At 37.4% G+C, this 18,404-nt stretch overlaps 1 protein-coding gene across 7 annotated transcripts in view; it reads right to left on the reverse strand.

The window, feature by feature from the left end:
* Positions 1-4,681: 4,681 nt before the first annotated feature.
* The window catches only part of PCMTD1 (protein-L-isoaspartate (D-aspartate) O-methyltransferase domain containing 1), a 45,208-nt gene continuing 31,485 nt past the window's right edge, over positions 4,682-18,404 (reverse strand). For 6 of the 7 annotated variants that reach the window (XM_071737520.1, XM_071737522.1, XM_071737523.1 and 3 more), the window contains 3 exons: positions 14,297-14,468; positions 12,577-12,700; positions 5,634-8,275 (listed from right to left, as the gene is read on the reverse strand). In XM_071737520.1, coding sequence (XP_071593621.1) covers positions 7,905-8,275; positions 12,577-12,700; positions 14,297-14,468 — 667 coding nt within the window. In that variant the 3' untranslated portion in view covers positions 5,634-7,904. Of the gene's footprint in view, positions 8,276-12,576; positions 12,701-14,296; positions 14,469-18,404 lie in introns of all 7 variants that reach the window. The other variant, XM_071737526.1, reaches the window with a different exon arrangement.

The raw sequence follows: 18,404 nt of genomic DNA on the forward strand, positions 1-18,404 counted from the left end.
AGAAGATGAAACTGCATCTGAGTAAGACTGTTGCCAGTGCTCATCTCACCACTGGCATCATTAGCAAACCTCAGATATGCTGTGGAAACAGTGGGACAGATCTTGCCTCATGCTTTTAGTATGACACTTGCTTTTTTGGGCCCCCATTTCGTATTTTTCCCAATTTGCAGAAGTAAATCAGCAACTGCCAGAGACTATAAACTTCCAGGACTGCAAAACTGCCAGTCTGCATAATCCAGAGGCTTGGACAGCTGGCTTGGTTGTTCCTGCAAACAGGGAAAGCAGAACTAGGATCTGTTTGCAAAGCTACAATGCCCAAAATTCTTGTGAGGGCCCCTGGCAGCAGAGCAACAAGGAGCATTCCAAGGTGCTTTCTCTGGGGTTGTATCTCTAAGAAATGTTGTCTGAAATCCAAAACAACTCTGGCATTTGAAGACATTTAATGGTCAGTTAAACAGCTTGTGCTTACAGACCCTTTTACAGTATGGTACCTTTGATTTCCATGAAAGGAAGGGTTTATTGATATCAGCAACTCTGAAAAAAATCTCACTACATTAAAGCTTGCCTCAGAAAGAAAACCTATTTTGCTCTACCCCTTAAACAAAAGTTTCAGAAAATTATTCGGAAAAATCGTAAAGAGACTTGGAGAATGACACTATATCTTCCAGATCAGTATCTATGCAAGTTATTTAAAGACATATTTTGCTACAAAAACATCAGTACCAATATAATTTTGTCATTTTTATCAGTTGTCAGCACACGGTCTTTATGCATCTTGTAAGGCAACAGTGCCCTCTTTTGGTGTAATTTATTATGCACAATGTTTTTTTATACAATTTCTCAGTAAGGTTCTTCAGGGACATGGTCCTTAATTTGTAGAGCACCAGCCTACTGAGTTTCGAAAAAACAAGCTAAAAAAAGTGAGAAGTAAAAGTAACACGGTTTTGAAGGATGTTTATCTAAAAAGATCACTGCTGTTAACATGTTACTGAAAGTGTTATGAAATTTGTTAAATGTGGAGCAAACAGTACAAAAATAGGACATTGTATGTTTGTTTTTACCAATTACAGCACAAATACACACAGTACAATTCAGACAAAGCCAGGACAAAAATTAGAGTGAGAAAGACTAACAACAGGCATTTAAAGTGGTTTAAACATGAAGCAAAATCTCCTTTCAAGTTAACAAACACTAGTGATTTCATAGACCTGGAAACCGCCAAAAATTCAAGATTTTGAAAAAAAAGAAACAAAACTTCGTGCTAATTTATGACCTAAGCTAATCTGGAGCTGTTTATTTACCAGTCACTTTCTCCTATAAATAATACCCACCTCTCCTCTATCCCTGCTCCTGTCCCAGCTCTCATATATATGCTTTTTGATCACTTAGTCAAGTACAGATACAAAAGCTTTTCATATTTTTGTAAGACTGAAACATGATCTCAATCTGGGAAAAAGCAGGACTTGTAAGAGTGAGAGAGGACTTGTAGAGTTTGTGATGCCTTTGGACTGGCAACATCTGATCTTTCCTTCACCTGATGATGGCTTTTGCATCCTAAGATTTATAGAACACAGAATCTACTGAGGTGGGACCCATCAGGACCATCAAGTCCAACTCCTGTCCCTCTATAGGGCACCCCAAGAATCCCACCAAGTGTCTGAGAGCATCATCCAAATGCTTTTTGGACTCTGGCAGGCTTGGTGCCGTAACTACTTTCCTGGGGAGTCTGTTCCATGGCTCAGCCACCCTCTGGGTGAAAAACTTTTTCCTAATATCTAACCTAAACTTCTCCCAGTACACCTTCCATTTCCTTGGGCCCTATTGCCAGACATCAGAGAGGTCAGTGCTCCTCCTCCTTCCTTAGTGAGGAAGCAGGGAGCTGCCATGAGCTCTCTTTCCCAATCTCCTCCAGGCTGAACAGACCCAGTGACTTTAGCTGCTCCTCACACAGCTCTCCCTCTAAACCCTTCACCAGCCTCACATCCCTCCTCTGGACACTCTCTTGTAGCTCTGTGTCCTTTCTGTACCGTGGCACCCAAACCTGCACACAGTACTCAAAATAGGGCCACACCAGTGCAGAGTGAAGTGGGACAATTGCCTCCCTTGACTTGGTTTGATGCACCCTAGGACCCCCTTGGCCATCCTGGCTGCCAGGGCACAGTGCTGGCTCATGTTCAACCTGCCATAGACCAGAATCCCCAGATCCCTTTACAGAGGGCTGCTCTCCAGCCTCTTCCCCAGTGTAAAAATATCCAGGGTTACCAAGTCCCAGGAGCCAGATCTGGCACTTCTCCTTGGTAAAGTTCATACAGTTGGAAATTACCCAACACTCTGATCTGTCCAGAGCCCTCTGAAGAGCCTCTGTGCTCTTGGGAATGTCAACCACTACCCCTAAGTTGGTGTTAACTCAAGTGTAGCTGTGACAGTGATCACCCCAGTTGACCTTGAGGCCTATAGTGAACCTGTTTTGCTCATATTTGTCTTTTTTCTTGTACAACCATAGTTTTATATACCTAACAATAACAAGCATTTACTATTGCAAGAACAAGGTATTCACCATTCTCACACAATGCCATAGTGCAGAAAGGTGGCTCTGGTTTGAGAACAGAAGCTCTGAGAAGTGGGGATGCAGGAGGTGCTATAGATGAATGCTGGCACGGGATGGTGGCAAGAGGTAGGAACCAACACTTGGCACAGGAGATCCCACAGCTCTTTAATGGTTAAAAAAAAAAATAAAATGCAGACCTGAAGTTTGAGAAACCATCCTTAGAGGTAGCAAAATGCATTCTCTTATATAAAAAACTTGGATGCAACCTGGAGCTACAGGACAATTAAGAATGGAGATGCAAAGGCACATTACCAACATAAAAATTATTCCCAGGCCGATTCTAGGAGAGTAAGAAAGAACCAGAAACAACATAGTCCTCCCAAGAAGGACTGCAGACACATAGAACTGTGTTACCCTCCCCAGCACCTGAAAACAGTGTATTTAATACTTGGAAACAAAGTCAAGTGTAATTCAAAGAAAAGAAACAGAAATAAAGAGCATGTGCTGCATTTTAATTGTATTCATTGTATTACTGTGATTTTCTTTTCCACCTCTATATAATATTACTCTAACTACACTATTATTTTATAACTTTTAGATCGTGATGAAACATAATTCTTATACTGGACTGTTAAGATGTCTGTAAGTGTGTGAAAGCTTCAGTAAAAATGACCACTTAACTCATGATGGTTTATTTCAGAATATCTTGGGACAGATAAGTTATAATATAGATGTGTAACGAAAACTTGCAATATACCAATAGGATTTCAGAAGCAAGAGCCTAAAGTAAGACTCCTGACTAGTTAGTTTTCTCACTTAAATATCCTGATTTTCAGATATGTGACATGAATAGCAGCCACTTCAAGAAACCTAATATACTGGTGCAAGAACTCAGGAGGATGTCTGAGAGGAAAGACTACTAAACTGTGTATCAGCAAAAAATCCTTTAGATGTGCTTGCCTGCAAGAACACTTCCCCGTTTGTGGAGATTATTTGCATCTTCTGAAGATGCTTGAAGCAGGGTAGTCAAGTTATCAGTAGAGAAATATGGTGGTCAGCATTGTCCTAAATCAGGAACTCCTAATGAATTATTTCATAGAACTGGCTGGGTTGGAAGGGACCTCAGAGACCATCAAGTCCAACCCTTGATCCACTATCGCTACAGTTACCAGACCATGGCACTGAGTGCCACATCCAGTCTCTTTTTAAATATCTCCAGGGATGGAGAATCCACCACTTCCCGGGGCAGCCCATTCCAATGCTTGATCACCCTCTCTGTAAAGAAATTTTTTCTAATGTCCAACCTAATTATTTTTCAGTCTGGAGGAAGAAGCCAGCAAAATGGCAAGGAAATGCTGACATAAACAGCATTCTAGTATGCACTGACACACTTTAGCCCTCTGTTCCCTCTCCTTCCAGTTTATGATCATCATGGCTGCTTATGAATGCACAAAGGAAGAGGGAGAGACAACAATTCAACACCTTCTGCAGTTCTTTCACTTCTCTCCAGCACTGAAATATTTTGCAAAACATCATGGCTAGTTGTTAGAGATTCCTGCAGCAGCAGAACATGGAGCTTTAATAAGGAAGTCTGAGTTCCTGAGCTCCCCTGACAAATCTCATGAAGCCATCACAGAATAAAAAGGCTCACAAGAAGACTTTGAAAATGTTATATTTTTTAAAACACTGCTGAATCAGCATTAAAGTCTTGATGCCATACACATCATAAACATGGTGCAAGTCTTTAGATGATCAACTCAGCTGTACTTGAGAGTCATTCAGCAAACTGACGTGCACACTGGGAAAGTAGAGAAGCCACAGAGACAGGCATTTATCAAGCCAGCAATCTTGATTTTACTGAAGTTAATTTTACTGAAGGATATTGAATAAAACACAATTTTAAAGCCTTACTGTTGGTAGTTACACTCCAATGACCCTCTGAGATTTATGGAAAGAGCCTCATACATGGTTTAGGTATTTGCAAAATTATTAGGACCTCATAAAAGCAGAGTCACATGGACAACTCTAAGAGGAACATATCACACACCTCCTTGATCTTTTATAAATGATTAGTAAATCACACAAAGGTAAAAGCCTTCAGTTTTACACACAATGAATGACAGGAGGAGACACTTCAGGAGATAAAAGATGAATATTTAATGAGTTAAAACAGCTTTAATCAGAACAGCACATTTGATTACATTCCCTATTTGTTTTCAAACTGACAGATAAATTTGCATTTTAAAAAATAGTTTAGAAAAAAAACAGGATGAAAAAAGTGAAAAAAAAAAAAAAAAAAAAAAAAAAAAGGAAAGACTAACTTTAACTTGCCAGCACTTAAACCCAAAAGATATAGTGCTCAGCTGAACATAGCTGTTAAAACTCATTTCAATGAAAACCATTTGAAAACCATTTCCCATGTTTTGGTAGGCAGCTGACTTGTTGCTCCTGAACAATATGGGATTAAAAAACTCCAGGTCTCCAGTAAGAACTGCACCAATCTTGAGTCCTACTCCAGACTGAAGATAAAACACCACTGCAAGTTCCAATTAATCATAACTTGCCTTACAGTGACCACAGTTACAATATTGCTAGTCAGCCTAGCCTACCCACCTTGGATTTTTTTCTAATTGGTAACAAAATCAGGCTGCACCAAGAGGGAGTTTCAATAGGAAGGGGGAGCTGGTAGTTGCTCACCACTCTTGCTGTTCTTATGTCAAACCTCTCCAAATTTAATCACATTGAGGGAGAATTCTCAGTTCTTGGGGAAAAAACCCATGAACCTGTTCTTGACAATAATGCAAGTATAGCTTCTGGACTCTCCAGAAGGAACTGACTCTCCACAACAGTACATCAAAAGTAGTGCTGGGTCCAAAAAACAGTTTTCCTATGTCAAAAGTAATATATCTTCCAACCTTTCCAAACCCCCCACAAAATTTAGCAAAAAGGGTGTAATTACTTTATTTCTGACATTCAAGAACACCCTTTAATTAGGAAGTTACTAACCCAACCAAACAAGCTGGTATCAGGATTTCCAAAAAATGGAAAATACTTGCACGGAAAGACAGAAATTCAAGCAAGCAGAAACCACCAAAAAACCCCACCATTTTACTGCAATGACGTCCGCATCATGAACTGAGATGGCAAAAATTGTTTTAATTCATTTTGCATCTCTACCTCTTTATTTATGTAAATATAAATTCAAGAATGTAAAATAAATCCACATATAAAACACAGAAGAAACATTCTCTTTCAGTGACTCCAGAAAAAACTTACATACTAAAGAATCATGACAAGTCATCCGACGTCCACTCTTCCCAATACACAGGTGTGAAAGAATGCAGAAATTTAATTCTCAAAAAGCATCCCGTATAGTCCTTGAAGTATTTAATATTTAGTAATCTCATACTCTTGAGCTTATGGATGTAAATTCCAAGAAAAGGATAGACAAAAACATCTCCAACTTCAGATTACTTAAACTCCATCTAAAATAATCCATTTAAACCAAGATTATGTTCAATTCTAACAGCTGAAGCAATTAGTTTATTAGTATCTTTTTGTTTTGAAAACTATTTCTTACTAGTTTTTCCTGCTTTTAAAATAAAATCAGATTAATTATTTGAAGTAGTTTTGTTTACTTATACTGTAAATATATTGCAGAAAGTAACTCCACATGCTGGTACAACAGGCCTTCAAGAAGTTCCACTTAAACATTACTGCTATGTACCTTAAAAAACAGGGACTACAGCATGAAATGCATCATAAGAAGTCAGTTTCATGCAACTATGCATTATCTTCCTTCTCAGTTATAACAAAATACTTATACATTTTGAAGTCAATATTGGACTGTCAGACCACACGAATACTGGCTAGTTATAATACTTGAACTAGGAACATTCACTGCTTTAGAAAGATGTAATTACTTTTTTTTATTGTTATAACACAAAAAAATGTTACCAGTATTTTAAAATTAATGGTGCAGGATGTTTCAAAGGGAATGTTTTTCACTGGGTCCAACAGGCAGACGTGTCCAATGATTGTGGCTTTCAATGCATATCATGCCTAGTTCTTAATAAATAGTGTTTTCCCTCATGGTTGTTATAACAGAATGAAGAAATTAAGATGGTAAATGCAAACCAAGTTAAAAATGAGAACTGCAAGTAACTTCACAACTAGAAGAGGGAAAAATTGTAGAAGAATTTAAATCAGCACTATTGTGCGTCCCCACAGTTGCACTGCTACTCTTAGGTTTCCAAAAGATGCATTTGTTTTTATAAATATTTTTGTGCTAAGAGCCATGCTCAGAAACAAAATATAGCCTAGCACAAGTCTACCTTCTTGGAGATGCATGTTAAGTATAAAACTCACTAAAGTGCATTTGCTGAACAAATTCTAAGTTCTACTATTATAGCTATCCCAATAAGCAACATAAACTTAACTCATGGAAATTCTACCTATACTTAAAAGCAGTAAATATAGATGACTGAAATCTACATTACAATCTTGTATTAGCAAACATTTCGACTGAATGCTGTAGAAATAAACAAAATGTATTGTCCTAAACTTCCCAGAACAGAGGAAGTGCCTCTAGTTAGAAATACTGAAAGTGTAGAATGGAGTCAAATATAAGCAGAGCTGAAGCAAGCATTGCTTTATCAAATACGATGTTTCTTTAAGGCTCTGAGAGAAGCTGTTACTTTTCTCAAGATCTTTTGGCAAAAGATATAAATGCAGAAGTAGCAGGGTAATCTGACATTTCAGAACTTGTATTTCCATATTTCATTAAAGCCAGCTCATTCAATGTCTGAATACATTTATTGCACTTGTGTTGTTGGAATACATCTGTACCAACATAGTAATAATGATTGCAACAAAGCCATAGTAAAATAAACTTTAAAAGGGTCTGATTCTGACATTAGAGGATTAGTGTCTGCATGTTTAAAATGTTCCCCTAATAATAAATACAGACAAATTGCTCATCAAGTCAGATGCACATGTTTAACAACTATTGAGCATATATAAAATTTCACTCATCCTTTTATCAATACAAATCTGTTAGGGATCAAAAGACTTACCATGCAAAATATTCATTAGTGCTGCATAATGGAATATATATATCTATCAGAGTTAAAACAGCATTTTCAAAAATTAAAGAAAAATAGATTTTTAAAAAGGGATTCTACTGTTGAATGGAAGTCTTCCTTGTAGCAAAGACAAGATAGAGACAAGTTATGGATTTATCGCTGTATTTCAGTCTTGATGAAAGACTAATAATAATTTGTCCACCTACTTCTTAAATGCTACATTTTCAAGAATAAAGGAACTATCAGTAGGCATTATTTCTACTTAAAACAAGTTATTTCTCTCTGTAATAGGTCAAGTATGCTTTTAAAGATTCGGGTAACGGTAGACTCATAATTTTCTCTCTCAACAGATTTCGAGGAGGCTCTTCTGGCTTCAAGGCCTCACTGTGATCTTTATCCTCCTCCTCTTTGTTATCATCTTCCATTCTTTCATCTTCTTCACTATCTAGAGGCTGAGGAATGAGCTGATTACCAACAAACACATAGGTGTTAATCCTGCGCCTACGACATCTCCTCCGTTTTCTTTTTGGAGGAGCCTTCTGAGCAATACCCTTGGCCTTCATCTCCTCATTTATGAAGTTTCTAAGGGTGCGTCTGATATATATTCGAGCAAGATCCTGTAGATTCCTAACAGCACATGGAGCTAAAATGAAAGAGAGAGTTAAGTTTTAATCACTAAGTGAAAATTCCTCCTAGCAAAAAAAACAAATAAACTGTAAGGCAGTAAGATTAACATAAGATTAACATTCAAGAACAACTGAATTTTTAGTCCATGATACAATAACACAAATGGAACAAGGGTCAGTATATCCATCTTGACAAACCCTGTGGCATAGTCACTACTGAAAATTTCAATTCCAGTCATACATAAACGACTTATTTGTGCTGAAAATGGCTTCTGGAATGTAATCAATATCTTTTAGAGAAAATACACACACCAAGAAATTAAGAGGCTTTTTGACAGAAAGAAAGAGAAATTTAAAAAGTACAAACAGATTATTTTAAAAATTTAAGCAAATATACAACAAATACAGTCTTTTTTTGGCACCTGACAAGTCTCTGAACCTACTGCTGTACCTGATTTGAGATTCTCCTGCTCAGAGAAGAATTTCTACCCTCACAGGACATTTGTTTCAGGAAGTGCCTTTCTTCTGCCTTTGTCTTCTTATCACTGTGTTTTTCCCTACTTCATACTGAACCTAACTAACTGGTGAGGAGAGGGCCATTTCAATTTCACAGCTGATCAATGACATATGTCATCTTTGTTGCAAGAAAAGGAATCGAAACTACTGAGATTCTTTAGATAAAACAAACAAGTAAAATGCCAAGACACTTATTTTCCAATGACAGACAGGCATGTGATGACTAAGTGTTGCTGGACTGGTGGATGGCTATCCTAGATGACCCACTGCTGGATAATTCCAAGAAAACAAAAACAAAGGAGTCCACCAATCAAAACTCTGCAGTTTGTTTGACCTTCTTGCTCCTCACCTTTGCTCCTATACAAGGTAGCATAAAATTATCAGGGACTGCAGCAGCAGGGAAGCTAGTGAAGAAATAGCTCTGATGAATAGAATCATAGAAAGGCTAAGATTGGAAGTGATCTTAAAATGCCATCTAGATCAAACCTTTCTGCCACGGGCAGGGATACCTACCACTAGACCAGGCTGATCAAAGCCCCATCCAAACTGTCCTTGAACACTTCCAGGGAAGGAGTATCCACAACTTCTCTGGACAACCTGTTCCAGTGTCTCGCAGGAAAGAATTTCTGAATATCTATAACCTAAATCTCTACTCTTCAAGCTTTGAACTATTGCCTCTTTTCTCATTGCAAAGTTGTGCAGAGAACCCTACCCCATCTTTCTTCTCAGCCCCTTTCAGGTACTGGAAGGTTGCTATAAGGTCAACACGGAGCCTCCTCCAAGCTGAACAACTCCAACTTCCCCAGCCTGTCTTCAGAGGAGAGGTGGTCCAGCCCTCTGATTATTTTTGTGGCTTTGCTCTGGACATGCTCAAAGAGCTCTATGTTGTTCTTATGCTGGGAACTCCAGAACTGCACACAGTACTTCAGGTTGGGTCTCACAAGAGCAGAGCAGAGGGGGAGAACCACTGCCCTTTTCTGTCTGATCCATGCCAGGACAGGGTTGGCTTTCTGGCCTGCAAGCACTCATTGGTAGCTCATGTTGAGCTTCTGGTTCAGAACCAGCCCCAAGCCCTTCTCTTCAGGGCTGCTCTCAATCCTTTCTCCTGCCAATCTTTATTTGTGCATAGACAAATTTGTTCTCTAGACCCAGGAGCAGAACCTTGAACTCGGCCACGTTGAACTTCATGGAGTTTGCATGAGTCCACTTTTAAGGCTGTCAAGGTCCCTCTGGATGGCATCACTTCCCTCCAATGTGCTGACCTCACCACACATTTTTGTGTTACCAGCAAACTTGGTGAGGATGCATTCAATTCCACTGTCTATGGTAGCTGACAAAGATGTTAACCACACTTCCAATCTTGCGTGTAAACTAGGAAACATTCTTTTTTGAACAAAATCTTTTGTTTCCTACACTGATTTAAGTTGTCATGCTAGTTTCTCATATTTGAGCCCATAAGGATACCTGTGACTGGCAATAATGATTTCAACCAATGCCAACAGAAAAAAAATAACCAAAACCAAAAACCTAAGCAAAACCAAAACCCAACAACAAACTAAACCAAGCCCCAATTGTTTAATATAAACCCAACTCAAAGAGAGAACACAACTTTGAAACACTGCATCCTGAAAAAGGTGTAAATACAGTAAGCTCTCAGTTTTCTTATCCTGTATGATAATATAAACCAACTGTACTTTTTATAGAGCTAGTTATGATTAATTATATCCTATTTGGTTTTGAAAACATTTAAAAGCTTCAAAGAAAAAGAAGGCCAGATCATAAGCTGTAACTGGCATTTCCCAACCATTCATAATACCTAAAAGCAGTCAAGACCTAAAGCTTCTGCAAGACTTTCCTATGCAGGTTAAAAGCAAGATCTATTTGAATACACAACTAAGGAGGAGAAAAAAAAAATCCTTGCTGAAACATGCCACACAGGTGTAACCACTCTGCTACTGAGTAAGGCATCAAATCATTTACCCTTAACATAAAAATCTGTGTACAGTCTACTGTCTTTGTCTTAGTTTCTCTCCTAAATGTGAACTATTCGTACTAGGGATTTATTTTGTGAGAGGAAAGGGATGGAATTTTTATACACTCCAAGTCCACTTCTTTCCAGTCATCTAGCAGCAGTGAACAGTGTCATAACTGATAACTATGCTGCTAAAATGATTCTTTTACCAACACCTCTGTAGTTTTCTATGAGAAAGATTCCACTTCACAAATGACTGGCTGACAGATCTCTTCCTAAATCTGATGTACATATGAGAGTCAAAACTGTTAATCTATATATAACCTTACATGTGTCAGAAGACATTCAAGGGTTGCCTGACAACTGGCTCCATGTTTACTTAATAGTGACATCTGCAATGAAGTTTACAGAAGTGTAATGGTTACTGGACTACTCTGAACTTTTATAGATGTGTGGATTTGAAACAAATAGTCAACTATAAAAAGAAATTACCTAGAATTTTCAAATCTTGAGCTTCAGATTATTAATTTTTACATCCCCCCCCCCTTTTTTTTTCTTTTTTCTTTTTTTAGAACTAGACCAGCCTGGTCAGCAGAAAGGAGAGTAACTTACTGATTTCATGCTACAATGCAGCTGCAAGCACCTAATGCTATGGGATTTTTTGTTGAAAATCCTCTTCTATCTTCCAGTGAATTAAAATATATAAAACCACAGTATGACCAGAAAGTTTGACAAGTCACCTCTGTATTTCACTGTTAGCCATGATACAGCCCATCAATTATGGGCTACATCTAAAGCAAAGAACAGTGGAAAACAAAACCCATCTTGTATCAACAAATTAATTTTGGGAAATAACTTGGGAAGTTTAAACAACCAAAATTAGTGATTTCTGCAAAAGAACTGATTACATAAAGGAAAGGATCTTTATGCTTCAAACACAAAAGGGCAAAGGTAATTATAATAAAGAACCATTCTTGGCAAGGGCACACTTACACTTCAAATTAATAGCCAGATCAGGAGTTACAGACAATGCAACATAATAGGACATCCTAGACTCTTGAAGGCTGCACAGTTCAAGAACATGCATGGAGGCAAGAATTGTGTGAAGAGGACAAGGAGGATTGGTTCCCTTTGGGTATATATTAACAGAACAAAACAGAGGGGAAAAAAAGCTGTTACCTTCTAGGCTTTCTGTTTAAGTTCTCACATGCTACTGAAAGCATTTATCATTCTACTCCTAGCTCTGACTACTCTGACACAAAATTTCAACACTACACTGCTGCCATTTTTCCCCCTCTTCCTCATACCATTAACAGATGTACTTTCAGAGACTTTCTAAATACCTTTACTAACCTAATTCAAAGCAGCTATAAAGCCAACCCAAATAACTACTTAAAATCAGCTAGGCATGACCATATCAGTTGAAGACAGACACAGCAAGCAGACACAGAAATTAAAACCTGTACCACAGCTGCAGTTTAGACCTATTTCTTCCATTTCAGGGGGAATGATAGAGTTTTCTCTGGGAGACAATCAGAAACTCAGCACACCTGAGAGACCTAATATTAGCTTTCTATTTTATCTACAGCTCAATAGAAAGGGAGAAGCTGAACCTAAATAAACAGAAGTCTGGAAACACTCTATCATTTTAAGGATATTAATTGTTTAGCAACACAGAATATAGGCCAGGAGCAAAAAAACATATCAGTGAGCTACTGCTTTGCTGAACTGTATGTTCCTGTTATAAAATATTTTATCTGTACAGCCTCATCTCCCCACTTCCAGACCACCACCAGCAGGCCAAAGGGAGCAAGCACAAAGGACACTTACGGAGTCCCACAGTGTCATGTTTGCCGTTGTCATTTCTGTTTGGTTGCACTAGTGGAGCAAATGAAACAGCAAGGATATTTTTACTTTCCCAGGTGTTCTGTCCTGTTCTCAAGATTTGCGTTAGCTGCATAAAAACAAAACCAAAATAGTTCAGTGGTTAAAGTTTTGTCATACTCAATACTATTCCAATTGTTTAGTTATAGTTACCTTGATTTGCTTCAAGACTGATTAAAAAAACATGCTTCATGAGCAGAAAAGACTTTCATATTCCTTGAAATGTTACTTGGTCCCTACAGTACTGCGTAAGGCTCTCTGGCCACAGGAAGAGATGTAGATGGAAAATTAAAGCCCTAGATGAGGTGGATTTTCTCCCTGTTTTCTCTGAAGATCACAGAATACTTTAGATTGGAAGCAGCCTCTGGAGTCCTACCTCCTGCTAAAACAAGACCAACTTTAAAGTTAAGTTGGGCAACTCAGCTTTTTTGATTTAGTTGAAAAAGACTTCTTAGAACTGAGATATCCAAGCCTGTCTACACAACCTGCTGTAGTTTTCAACCACTTTTCTGCAAAATTATTCTCCCTCTATGTGTTCCCTTGATGCCTTTTATAACATTCTTTCATTTTGCTGTTCACCTGTGAGAAGAACTGGATTCTTATCTACTGGATAAATTCTCAATCCCTTTAGGAAGCCAAGTCAGGACTAAAATGCTTCCTTTATCTGTTTCTTTACAGACTGAATTAACACAGACCTTCCAGCTGCTCCTTATACTTTGTATGCATTAGCCTCCTAACCATTTGTATAGGGGGTAGAAATACACAGTTTTAATTTTGTTTTCAAATTAACTTTTAAGTTGGATTCCATCAGTTTCAACTGACAACATCCAAATCCAATCAAAAAATTACTATGGAACTGAATCATGGAAGTGATGTTTAAATCACTTATGTATTTTGAAAAAGCAGACACAGTAATTCTTTTTGGAAGGTAAAGTAACTAGCATGTTTATCAGCAAAAATTTTAGCAATTATCTGTACTTAGGAGGACATCAACTTAAGTCATGATCTGCCTTTCTCAAATTCCCTATCAGTGAAACAGGGAGAATAATACTTACCTTTGAAAAGCCCTTTGAGATCTAAGGATGAAAAGTGATAAAAGTGTGAAGTATTATTAAAATAATACACCTGTCTGCAAATCATTTAATCTAACATGGAAAAGTAACACTGAAAGCCACTGGAAATAAGTAATATTTTTTACCTTTGTTTTTTTCCTTCCCTTACAATGTCCCACTAATCACAACCATTTCATTTCTCTGGAATAAATTATTTTGATTTAGAGGGTGGTTTCACTGTTTTGAGGTACTAAAAGATAATGTCTGTGTGGCTGGGAGAGATTTCAAAGCAGTTCTGGGACTGGTAAAATACACTGAAATGTGTAAATACTACGAATAGAATTTCAGTTTCTCAGAGTACAGTTTTGCCATAGACTTTGTTGGAAGCAGGATATTGATGATTTTCTACAAGTTTAAAGGAAAAAAGTTCAGACTTCATTAAAGACTTCAAAAAAGACTTCATTAAAATGACTGATACCTGCTTAACTGCAATGATACACTGAATCAACATATCACTGAACATTAACTTAAGTCAAATATATACTTAAAAGCATTCTTTAAACTAAATATTTCTCATATTGAAAGACAAAAAGTGGAAATTGTCACTAAGTCACCTGGTCTTCTATAGGCATTACTAAAATGCCTCCAACTTTCAATAGAATTTTCATGTAGTTTTCATGGTCTTTCTGGACTCCAGCTCCACAGTAAATCCGGTCATACTGGTGACTGTCTGAGGCTATTTCCAAACAATTACCAACCACAAAGGCAGGTTCACAGAACTCAAATCTAAAGGAAGAGAAGAAAAAAACAACAAGACAAAAGGGTGGGGATACATTTCAAATTAATTTTTTAATAAAAGCCAGTCCAAATACAAAGTATTTTTTTAAATCTTCCCTTATGTAATGAAGAAAAATTAGCACATGCACTTCAGAAGTCTGTATTAAAAGAATATTTTGAAAATAAACTGTTTGGGCTTTTTTTTTTCTGCCACATCAAGGACCACCAAATAAAAACTCTTAAGCGGCCATAATTATGTACTTCGCAAAACAGAAAAAGCCTCAAGGCATCACCAGACTTCCTAACTGTATGCAAACAGATCTGTCTCAAACCCCTTACAAACTATACAGTAAAAGTGCCTTTAAAATAGTACATTTATCAACAATGTGCAATATCCAGGCTGTTGAATAAATATCAAAACAGGTGAATATTTTTTTATACTAGGCTATTATAAGACTTCATTTCTTCTACCTCCCCACTCTGCATCTTAATCCCAATCTACTTTTTCCCAAAAAAGGAATTTAATGGAAGTCTTCCATCTTGTGATCACACACAAAAGATTAATTATGTCAGAAGTACCCACTCTAATTTTCATCAGCAAATCAAATTACACAGCTGCTTTTAAATGGACCTAAGTTTATAATAGAAGTTGAAAGGACTAAGTACTCTGTCACTGCATAAAATACTGAAGGAAAAATGTCCAGGAAGGTTGTAATGCTCTCTATTACACTGATATTTTCTGACATTTTTCAAATGTCTGCAGCTTACAGCTGCAGCTTACAGCTTATTGCTTCAGCTGTTAACACCATAATAAAAGTAATTTACCTTTTTGAAAAAAACAACACAACAAGAAACCTGCTTCAGTAAATTATGTTTTACCCAAGCACTTTAAAATTAAAACAAGAGGTAACATGATTACTCATGGAAAGGATTTATGATTTTCCTTGAAAAAAATGAAAGTAAAACCTAACAGCTTGCTGTTGAATAGTACATAACCTTATTTCAGCAGTATTCAAATCCAATGCATCTCTAACTTCATTCAGAAGGAGTGAATTTTTCTAAACCTTCTTCAAATATATTTTGTGACCTGTCATAGGAATTTTTTTTTACTTGGCTACCAGTAGCAAATTCCAGTACAACCAACACCTAACAACATTCAAATCTACATTTCTTCAGTTACACTGAAGAGTGGCAGCTTTCACTGCTTGCTTCTGTCTCACAGAAGGACCCCAGAAATATCTTTACCAACTACTGCATGTTCTCTCATGTACTATATGTGGTTAGTAGGCCATAACATTGTTTCCTTATCCAAATCCAGAACTGAAAGCTACAAACAGAACAGAAAAAAAAAAGAGTGAGGAAGAATGCAGAATGACTGCCTTGTTACACACAACTTAGTAGTAGCCCAGACTGAACTGTGATTGAAATTATTTCAGATTAATACAGAACGAGCTGGAAATACATTAGGCAAGGTTAAATGCTTAGAAAAAAATTAAACCCTAGGCACTAATCACTTCGCTGAAGAAATCTCATTTTGTAAGCACTTGGACTATCATGTATTTTTCTACATTCCATGAAGGTCAATCAGGCAGTTAAGTTTTAATTTCAAGTTGCCTACAGTTAAAAGTCAAGAATCACCATGTCAGTGTAATTAAAACTCTGAGGTAAGTACCTTTTTGGGCTTCACAAACAGAAAGGAAAGGCAGGGTATGTACTACGGGAGGTAAGAGAGAAGAATATATTTTTTTTTTTTTTCCTAAAATGCAGTTTTAAATCCTCAGACAGCTTCACGTTAGTTTTTACAAAAAAAAAAAACAACAACAGACCACCTGCCTAACCTGGAAACTTTCAAAAAACTTCAATAAGTTCTCAGAATGCTCCTCCTAAAGGAGCTGCCTTTTCAGCAACCTCAGTTCCAGATCATTCTAAACTGCTTCCTCTATAGAACCCAGCCTAAAGCTCATTAAGTCCCAGCCTCTAAAAAAACCAAAACCACCAGGAACACAAACTCTGCGAGGAATCAAATATACGAGACAATGCAAAAAGCTCAAAATATTCTGTATCATAAGCCATGAAAATCCAGTGATCTCTACAAATTCAGTAAAAGCTGAAGAGGATTTCTCATTTAGCTCCACAGCCTGTAAGCAGAAGTGCACAAACTGCAAATGAAGGCACAGAAGCAACTTCCTATGACATCTGTAAGAATGAGATGGGTTAAGCACAAGACACCAACTCTGTAGGCACTTTAAGGTGGCTGGACTGTGCCCCATATTTTTAGCAGTTTTGTGGACATACAAGTCTGATGACCAAAACAGGCAGTCATTTGTCCATCCACTTCCTTTGAAATTACCTTCCTTTTCCCCCATAGCTTCAGATAATTTCAACCCAATCTGTCAACAGCAGGAACTTCCTGAAAGACTAATTTCCCACGGCAAACCTAAACACTATATGAACTAGGGTATAATCCCCTCAGTCCACATTAGCTGCAAAACAAGGGAGTCTGCTCATCTCACCTGACGGTGCAGGGGTTACACACCCCACTGGCCTGCACTGGTATGCTGGCTGCTCACTCAAACAGCAGCAGCTCAAGAATTGCTTTGTGTAGCTTCCAGTTACCCAGAAAGTTAAATAAGTAAGTTATGTAGGTAGAAGAGATGGGAGAAAAAAAGTTTACAAACACTGCCTGGTCGTCTGTAAGATGCAAGTTCAGAAGCCAAGCTTCTTCCTTTGGGCTGTCCTTAGAACCAAACGCATCAGATGTTGTGGTACAAACAGTGACAAAATACCAGAAATAAAGGCATACAAGTCCATACTTAGTAGAGATTCACAGACCTTTCAAACCAGGTTAAGTTGTACAACAGTCAACCTTACATCTCCACACTTCCACATAAAGTAAACCTCAGTAGTGATGCAACAGGACTTTTTCCTGCTCCCTGAATCTTCAGTTAATTCTATTTTCTCAGGAAGACGCACATGCCTCTCAATCAGAAAGAGCCAATAAATACATGTACATTTTCTTGTATTCCTGTAATCAAATAATTTGTGATGAGCTCCCAACAGAGACTAAAAGGTGATGTATAGAATTGGTGTTACTAACTTGCCCAAGTAACTTTCAAAAGAAGCAAAGTCCATTTTACTGTAGTAAAAAGACTGTAGTATAAAAGACTCCAGCATTTAATCAGGAAAATACTTGACTTAAATACAAAGGGTCTGCAAACAGAAGGGAGTGATTTTAAGAATATCTGCCAGTAATATTGCAAGCTTGTTAATCTTACAGTGTCACAATAGAACTTTCCCTAATTAAACCCAAATTCTTTTATTCCTAATTATCAATATAGCCACCAAGTTGATTTTATTCCTGTTCCCTCTGGAACACCCAATCAGGTGACATATTAGATCTCCTTTTGTGTTACACTGAGCTGGTTTTTGTTAGATTAAAGACATTGCTGAAAAGAAATGGTTTATTGCTTTAACATGCAGTATTGACAACCACATAAGCTACCTATCAAGATGAGGCAATATTTCACTTAAATCTCTCCTTTTTTCAGTTCCTGAGTTCAAATGAAACTAAGAAACGCCAGGTGTTAATTTACCATTACCAAACAGCCAGAGTGGCCTTAGAGAACATTTCATATATATATCTATATATATATATATATACGTGTATATATATATATACACACACACACACACACATATATATATATAAACTTAGGTTATTCTATAAAACAGGTAAAAAAAAAAAAGTGCTGGAAGAATCTGGAGAAATTTTAATTGCAGTAGGTACCTTGATTGAATCTGGTACCTTGATTACAAGAGAACCAACAGCCAAGACAACAGAAATTAAGAGTTCCCCTTATAGATAACATAGCAACAGAAAATTTGTTTGTACGAGCACTTGCCACTGGATAAATTTAAGCACACACAGATCACATTTAGAAACGG

This window comes from Heliangelus exortis, chromosome 2 (genome assembly GCF_036169615.1).
Source record: "Heliangelus exortis chromosome 2, bHelExo1.hap1, whole genome shotgun sequence".
Taxonomy (NCBI): domain Eukaryota; kingdom Metazoa; phylum Chordata; class Aves; order Apodiformes; family Trochilidae; genus Heliangelus; species Heliangelus exortis.